Source organism: Nannospalax galili, unplaced genomic scaffold, assembly GCF_000622305.1.
Source record: "Nannospalax galili isolate Female #2095 unplaced genomic scaffold, S.galili_v1.0 scaffold43, whole genome shotgun sequence".
In the NCBI taxonomy this organism is placed as follows: Eukaryota; Metazoa; Chordata; class Mammalia; order Rodentia; family Spalacidae; genus Nannospalax; species Nannospalax galili.
Genome location: NW_008353342.1, coordinates 4517288 through 4526300, shown reverse-complemented (window position 1 = coordinate 4526300; position 9013 = coordinate 4517288). Strand labels below are relative to the sequence as shown.

Genomic DNA, 9013 nt, shown 5'->3' with positions numbered 1-9013 from the left:
GAAATGGAGGGAGAACTTCCAAATTCCTTCTATGAAGCCAGCATCACTCTTTACCAAAGCTAGCTTTCAGAATTGTCTCTTTGTTTTGTGCTTGTTTTTATAGCCGAAAAAGAAAACTATAGACCCATATCCTTAATGAACATAGATGCAAAAATTCTCAGCAAGATACTTGCAAACCGCATACAGACACACATCAAAAAGATCATCTACCATGATCAAGTCGGCTTTATCCCGGAGTTGCAGGGATGGTTCAGTATATGTAAGTCAATAAACATCATATATGATATAAATGGACTCAAAGACAAGAATCACATGGTCATCTCAATAGATGCAGAGAGGGCCTTTGACAAAATTCAACATGCATTTATGTTCAAAGTCCTAGAGGGAACTGGACTGGAGGGAACATACCTCAACATAATTAAAGCCATATATAACAAACCCACAGCCAACATCATTCTAAATGGAGAAAAACTGGAAGCATTCTCATTGAAATCAGGAACCAGACAAGGCTGTCCACTATCCCACTTTTCTTTAACATAGTACGTGAAACTCTTGCAAGAGTAATAATTGGAAAAGGAGATCAAATTATCCCATTTTGCAAATGATATTATATCTAAGGAACACCAAAAATTCCACCTGAAAACTCCTAGAAATTATTAACATGTTCAGTAAAGTGGCAGGTTACAAAATTAACCTATAAAAGCCTATAGCCTTTCTATATACCAATAAGAAGCAATCAGAGAAAGAGCGCATGGAAATACTCCATTCACAATAGCTGCAAAAAATAAAAAATAAAATATCTTGGCGTAAATCTGACCAAAGACATTAAAGAGCTCTACAATGAAAATTTTAAATCTTTAAAGAAAGAGATTGAGGAAGACATCAGAAGATGGAAGGACCTCCCATGCTCATGGATTGGGAGAATTAATATTGTGAAAATGACCATCCTACCAAAAGTCATATATAGATTCAATGCAATGCCAATCAAAATCCCCATGACATTTTTCACAGAATTGGAAAAAATCATCCTAAGATTCATATGGAAGCACAAATGACCTCGGATAGCCAAAACAACCCTGAGTACTAAGAGCAATGCTGGGGGGATTACTATACCAGATTTCTGTATTACAGAGCTATAGTCATAAAAACAAAATGATACTGCACAAAAATAGACCCATAGACCAACAAAACAAAATTGAAGACCCAAATATGAGCAAATGTTAATTTCAGCCATCTGATATTTGACAAAGGGGCCAAGAACATTAACTGGAGGAAAGAGCATGTTCAGCAAATGGTGCTGGCAAAACTGGATCTCCACTTGTAGAAGAATGAAACTAAACCCCTATCTTTCACCCTGCACGAAAGTCAATTCCAGATGGCTCAAAGACCTTAATGTAAAGCCTGGAACTCTGAAACTATTAGAAGAAAACATTAGGAAAAACCTACTAGATATAGGCATAGGAAAGAGTTTTCTAAACCAGACATCAATTACTCAGGAAACAAGGGCAAGAATTAACAAATAGGACCTCATTAAATTAAAAAGCTAATGCACATCAAAGGAGACAACCAAGGAAGCAAACAGAAAACCCACAGAATGGGAGAAAATTTTTACCAGTGACACATCCAACAGGTTTAGTAACCAGAAGGATTTATATAAGACTTCTAGAAAGATTTGGGCTAAGGGATTCAAATTAGCAACAGTAGCCAAGTGTGGTGGTGCACACCTGTCATCCCAGCATAGGGGAGGTAGAAGCAGGAGGATCTGAAGTTCAAGGTCAGCCTTAAGTTTCACACCAGCATGGGCTAATGAGACCCTCTTTCAAAACAGCAACCACCAAAAAAGAAAATCCAAAATAAAAGTCAGAAAAATGGGTTTGGAGAGATGGCTCTTGCAGAGGACTAAAGTTGGGTTCCTAGCACCCACATCAGGCAGCTCACAACCTCCTTGACTCCAGCTCCAGTGTGATTAGATACCTCTGGCCTTCACAGACACCTGTACACACACACACACAATTAAAAATAAAAAGTTTTTAAAAAATTGCAACCTTAAGGGCTGTCAATAAACATGTACTTCCAAATAAAACACATGGTTTGGCATGTTAAGTTTAGAGTCTTCAAAAAAGTGACAAATTCACAGAAAGAGCTGTTAATTTGCTCATCAGGCTTTTTTTCACTGAGAAATGGTGGAGTTACTCATCATTTCAGATATTTTGTTTTCCTGAATACTTAGCACTGACATAGAATGTCTAAACTGTTGGTTTAAAAGATTAAAGGAGCAACTTTTGAAACACATTTTCTGTAGTCAGGTGTTGGCACACGATAATTTTAGAACTATTTCTAAGTGCTGTGCCTGTGCATAGGAGCCTTGAGCGCCTCTGGTGTTGAAAGTGACACAGTCCTCCCCTCGTGGGACACACACTGAAGTCATGGACAGACAGCATGATTTGAAATGTGGATGGATACTGTGAGTCTACATAGCAATCACATAGAAAGGGATTAGGATGTAGTTATTTTAGTAAAGGATGATCAAAGTTTTCTAAGGAGGTGGTGCTTTACCTAAGACCAGAAGTGAAGAAAAGGAACCAAATAGGTGCAGGGGAGGAAGGTAGATAGTTCTCTGCAGGAGGAATAAAACAAAGCCTCTGGGAAAGAGTGAGTTATGCATGGAGTTTAGTCAGGGAGACTGATGTGAAGTTGGAGGAGGCTCAGATAGTGGTAAATGGTGACCCGATACGCTGCATGTTTATTGTACTCTGAATGGCTTAGATGTTTCCTGAACTAATAAGATGATTCTTCTTATTTTTTAAATAATCCTCTTTCAGATCAGGTATTTGGATCTAATCTTGCTAACTTGTGCCAGAGAGAGAATGGGACAGTGCCAAAGTTTGTCAAGTTGTGCATTGAGCATGTCGAAGAACATGGTAAGAGAGTGGTCAGACTTTAGCCTTGCATATCAAACAAAGGAGTGCATTGCTTCAGCATCAAAATCCCTAGGGCTGGGCCAACAAGGTAGCTCACCAGATGAGCCTGAGGGGCTGAGAGAGAAGTCCTGCAAGCTGTCCTCTGACCTCCACACATGCACCATGGCACCACCCTGCCCCCCGCAATAAATAAATGTGGGATTTTTTTTAGTTTTCAATGAGGCAGCCAAAAGTTCCTTATGGTTCTAAAATGTTTAAAAAAGATGTGAAGCGTTTTGTTTGAAAAAAAAATTACAATTTTTGCCATTCAAGTTAAGACCTACAGACATCATTCATTGTTTACAATATGATTAATTACACTGTTGTCAAATTACACAAATGGGGAAAGCCATTTGGAGCTGCTGGTGCTTATTTAGAAATGAGAATAGTGGTGATTGTGAAGCAGAGTTTAAGGGATGATGTGACAGTGTAGTCAAGCTGAGGGTGCTATCCACTCAACAAGAGAATGCTTGCTTTGTGATGATAAAGATGAGAGGCTAGTTATAAAGTATCAGAGTAGATGAGTCCTTTTTATGTTGTTCCTTGGAAATAAGACAAACTAATTTCTTTTTTAAAAAATATTTTATGTGTATGAGTATATTGCCTGTTTGTATTTAACTACACCTGTGTTGTGCAATGCTCCCAGAGCTCGGAAGGCAGCATCAGGTCCCTTGAAACTGGAATTATGGACAGTTGTTACCTGCCATGTGGTGCTGGGAATCGAACCCAGGTCCTCTGAAAGAGCAGCCAGTGCTCTAAACCGCTGAGCCATCTCTCCAGCCCCTAATTTCCATTTTTATTGAATTGTAACATTTATGATTTACAAGTTTCTTACAAATAGACCACATATTTACTATAAGCACAATAACATCTGTATATATAAAAAACCGATTCTACAGTTAGAACACTGTGTTATTTAATTTGTAATTTCTGTTAGTTTCAGATATTTTGTCTCTTGTCAATGTGACTGTCAAGGCACCTCGCTACATACTTCCTTTATTTGAAGCTAAATGATTAATAGCACATTAGAAATGAGCTTTGTTAAATGTTTACAGCATTGTTATTTAATGAGTATTTAATTTTTTTTTTTTTTTTTGTCTTTTTGAGACAGGGTCTCTCTGTAGACTCAGCTGTTCTAGAACTCACTATGTAGACCAGACTGGCCTTGAACTCACAGAGATCCACCTGCCTCTGCCTCCTCTGTGTTGGGATTAAAGGAGTGTACCACCACGCCTGGTGAATCTTTGAAATTTTTAGGCGTAATTATGTGACTTTTAAACCTTGATTCTGGTCTGTATCCAAAAGAAAATAATTATATCAAGGGGTCTATTTTTTTCTATAGAACCATTTATTATTAGCTTATAACATGTTTATCATAAGCAATTAATAGGGAAAACACTTTGAAAAGAGAGTGCCAATCTCTCATTGTAATGGTGTGCAACAAGACAGATGTGTTGATTTTATCTTTACTTTTTAAACTATTCCCAGGTATTTCTAAAAGTTGACCTCAGATTGTTATTTTGAGTTTCAGGGACATTTTCCTTGAGCTAAACCATAGCCTGCCTAGTAAAGTAGAATTAATTCTGTTTATTAAACAGAAGTCAGAGTAAAGAATACCACCTTTCTTCCTCTCTAAGACTCTAACAGGCCATTTAGAGGAGGAGAGTATGTGTCCATCTGATTTTCAGTGAGTGCTGGGTAAGAACTCTGAAGCTGGGTACAGTGGTTTGTTTATATTTCCAGTTGCTTGAGCCCAGGATTTTGAAGCCAGCCTGGGCAATATAGTGAAACTCCCAAACCGAGACACTTACACATCTTTTGAAGCAGCAAACAAGTCCATTTAAGCATGAACTATTACTTTCCCATAGGTTTGGATGTTGATGGTATCTACAGAGTAAGCGGCAACCTTGCCGTGATCCAGAAGCTGAGGTTCGCAGTCAATCATGGTAAGTGTGGGCTCCTGCTGTTGGATCACCCGTAGAAGTGCTTAAAGAGGCTTTAAAAACTACCCTGTTCCTACTGTTTTTCAGATGAGAAACTGGACTTGAATGATAGTAAATGGGAAGATATTCATGTCATCACTGGAGCACTCAAAATGTTTTTTCGAGAATTACCAGAACCTCTTTTTACATTTAATCATTTTAATGATTTTGTTAATGCAATTAGTAAGTATGTCACACCACTCAGTTTTTTTTCTTAACACTGAAAATCCTTTCCACAGATTGTTTGATCTTATTTTAAGCAAGTTTTGTTTTTTTTTTAAAAATTTCTTTATTTTATTTTATGTGTATGGCCTACATATAGGTAAGTGCACCCATGTCGTGAAATGCCCGCGGAAGACAGAAGAGGCTGTCGGATCCCCTGGGACTGGAGTTATGGACAGTTGTTAGCTGCCATGTGGGTGCTGGGATTCGAACCTGGGTCTTCTGCAAGAACAGTCAGTGTTCTTAATCGCTGAGCCATCTCTCCAGCCCCTTTGAACAAGTTTTTTGCAGTGGATTGTTTCGAGTACTGTGAACTGTGACCACCAGATGTCACTGTGCATTACCAAATACTGTCTTCCAAACTCTGTCATTGCTTCGTTTCACGAGAACTTTCTACAGTCTGTTTGTTACCTTTTTTTTAGAACAAGAACCAAGACAACGTGTCACTGCTGTTAAGGACCTAATCAGACAGTTACCAAGGCCAAATCAAGATACAATGCAGATTCTGTTTAGACACCTCAAAAGGTAAGAAACCTGCATGATTAGGAAGTATGGGTTGTATAGTGGAAAGCCTACAGGAGCAGGGTCACCCAGCCCCAGACTTTGTTCCCAGATATGCTGCTTGATGTTTTTGTGACTTCTGAAAAGAAACTCAACTCTGTATAGAGTCTGTTTCTTCTCAGTAAAGTACATGGTATGAAGACTATGTAAGCCTTCATGGCTCTACATTATTACTACACAGCTACTTTAATAACTCATTGTGTTCATATTACACAAAGAATATTAAAATACTAGAGTAGGCTGGCAGATGCCTCAGTATGTGAAGGCATATGCTGCCAAGCCTGATAACCTGAATTCAATCCCTGGGACCCATGGGATGAAAAGAGAGAACTGACTTCCACAAGTTGTCCTCTGACTTCTGCATGTGTGCTGTGGCACACACATGCATACACACACACACACAGGCACACACACACACACACACACACACACACACACAAAATTGAATGCTAAAATAAATAAAGTAAATGAAACCAGTTGGAAAAATACTTAAATAGCATTTTGATCTCTGTGCCCTAATGAAATCTCTCCATCAACATAGAGGATAAATCCTTGTTACCTGAATTATAACACACATTTTGGTCTATATTATATTCCGAAAATGAAGCTAAAATGCTAAAATACAACACATTTAAAGTTTGTCACCATATGTAAGGCTAACCTTTCAGCTGTGGTTAACCAAAACCAAGCTTCATATTGCCACCAGACCAAAATCTATATGGCTGAACAGTCAGCCTAGCAAAGTGAACACTTCTTTTTGAAAGGCAGATTGTTAGGTTTCTAAAACAACTCAAAAATGTACTCTATTTTTTAACTTTTTAAAAACAAGTTTGTTTTTCTCCCCTTAGGGTTATAGAGAATGGAGAAAAAAACCGAATGACGTACCAGAGCATAGCAATTGTTTTTGGTCCCACTCTACTAAAGCCAGAAAAGGAAACTGGTAATATAGCGGTTCATACTGTGTACCAAAACCAGATTGTAGAGCTAATTCTTCTGGAATTAAGTTCCATCTTCGGACGTTGATTCTCATGGAAGACAGCCTACGGAATAGAAGCTGGATTCCATCAGATTTCAGATCTTTATACACGATGTGTTTTGTTTTTGGACCAAGTAATGACTCTGATTTTGCACTTTTTTTGAGGGGATCAGAGAAGAAGTTGGGGAGAGTAAGGATGCCTGTTATGCCCTCTTATTTGCTGCTTTGTTGCAAGGTGATATGACTGTGTAGTATTGGGTTCACTTTATCCTGAATCCTTGCATCTCATACTCTGAAATTCAGTAAAAATCAAAACTCAGAATTCTAACCAGTCATATACACTGGATAATTTGGTAAGAAAAATCACGCTCCACCCCAGCTGCATAATGTAGAATTTCTTTTCATGAGCTCTAAGTTCTTCACTTGGTACAATAATCATTGTCAGTTATTTTGAAAACACTTGGGCATTTAAAACAAAATCAAGTCTATCCAGTTTGAATCCCATGTAGTTCTTTTCCAGCGTGTCTGCATGCAGTGGCAGTCTTCAGTGCTGAAGTTCATTATGACCCAGATAAGGCTGGATGAAGGCTTGCCGTCTAATTTTACTGTGCTGTGCAGCACCCTTACAGGATACCTTAGTTGCTTGTTTCATCAACACACTAACAGTACTTAAAACACTGTGATATACTGGAATTCTTATGGGCATAAGTCAGTTCAGGGTATTTGGGACCTTCTTGCTATACTGAATTGTAGCTAACAATCCTAATTATATCTAGTGCCATATTGAGTTCTTGGTATGACCCTGTGGCAACGGACATTATTTGATGTAAATACGGGCTGAAGACTTAATGTCATTTAGCTTATGTATATAATTGTGCTGTAGAGCCTCAGAGTACATTCTAACCCTACATTTCTAATCATAGTATTGATAATCTTTTCCACGAATATTAGGTTCCCTGCAGAAATGGGGTGTCATTTGGGAAAGTTACACTGCACTTTTAGATTTTGATTACATTTACAGGGAGATCATTGCAATGGGAATGGTGCTAGAGAAATACTAACGTGACTTGTCAGTGGTGAATGCACTACAAGAGGAACCTCTTAGATTGTTACTGTGTACAGAGTACATTAGAAGTATTATCACAGAATTCTAATTCTGCAGTTGCATAGTGGGAACTTGTATAAATTAGCTGGCTATTAGATGGAAAAGGACACTGCTAAATTTGAGTATATCTTTTTACATCACTAATGTAGATTGATTTGTATAATAAAACAGGGTTTGGAAGGTTTTGTTACAGGGAGCATGATCTGTTGAAAAATTTTAAATGTATTTTTCTAGATTAACTGCTGTATATGAAATGTCTAATCTAATAAAGGAAACTATAAGAGGCTTAGAGACTTTTTCCACTGGAGATGTGCATTTTGGTTGTTAATTTTTGCTTTTTGTTTTCATCTAATGGCATACTTTTTTTTTTTACCTCATTTTAGAAAATCAGCTGAATCAGATATTTCTGTGGCAGATACATTTTCTCACTTCATCTGTTTTCTGTTCTTTTCCATACCAACACATCCCTAACATACTTTTTATTTTTTCTTTGTGTGTGAAAGTAAATGATTTGTGACAATGATTCCTTTTCCTAGGATTGCATTTATAATTTACCAGTTGTCTTCCTGGGAAACATTGTGTGTTGTTGTTGTTGTTGTTGTTTGTATGATCTGTTCAAAACTCTTTCTCCTGAGTCATGTGGCTAGAATATTGTACTATTGTAATTTTCTTAAATGGGTAACAAACCAAACTACTTGACAGCTAAAGCAGATTGTTTTGGATGGGGAGAAGTAGTCCCAAATCAGAATGTTTGTATCTACCTGAGGATGTCATTAATAACACAGTTCTGTAGGTCACTTGTGTTGATCGTATACCAGGAAATCAGTTACACTCAAGTCTGTGATCTGTGGTGTTCTTTCTTGTGGTGATCATGAACATGTCAAAGGTTTAAAATTGTCTTATGTTTTCTTGTTTCAAAGTACATCTGTGTATGTGAAGTCTTAAATGTTGTATTAGTCTGCAGCTAATAATTTTATTGTAATATACGTTCAATGAGATCAGTGTCTTGTGTTTTCATCCTTTGTGAATTAAAAATTATCGGTTGTTTTTGTAATAACAAAACCAGTAATATTTTCCTGTCTTGACAGTTTGATTTTTTTTTTAGTAGAAAATATATTAAAAGTTAAAAATAAATATCAGTGGAATTTTATTTACTAATAAATAGGCCTTTCTTCAAAATATAACAAGAACATAATTGGAAATTGGA

At 37.3% G+C, this 9013-nt stretch overlaps 1 protein-coding gene across 7 annotated transcripts in view; it reads left to right on the top strand.

Annotated features, from left to right (window-relative positions):
* The window catches only part of Arhgap12 (Rho GTPase activating protein 12), a 143109-nt gene extending 134229 nt beyond the window's left edge, over nucleotides 1-8880 (top strand). For all 7 annotated transcript variants that reach the window (XM_008850544.3, XM_008850543.3, XM_008850542.3 and 4 more), the window contains 5 exons: nucleotides 2823-2921; nucleotides 4829-4906; nucleotides 4991-5125; nucleotides 5587-5689; nucleotides 6574-8880. In XM_008850544.3, coding sequence (XP_008848766.1) covers nucleotides 2823-2921; nucleotides 4829-4906; nucleotides 4991-5125; nucleotides 5587-5689; nucleotides 6574-6748 — 590 coding nt within the window. In that variant the 3' untranslated portion in view covers nucleotides 6749-8880. The remainder of the gene's footprint in view (nucleotides 1-2822; nucleotides 2922-4828; nucleotides 4907-4990; nucleotides 5126-5586; nucleotides 5690-6573) is intronic.
* The last annotated feature ends 133 nt before the right edge of the window (nucleotides 8881-9013 follow it).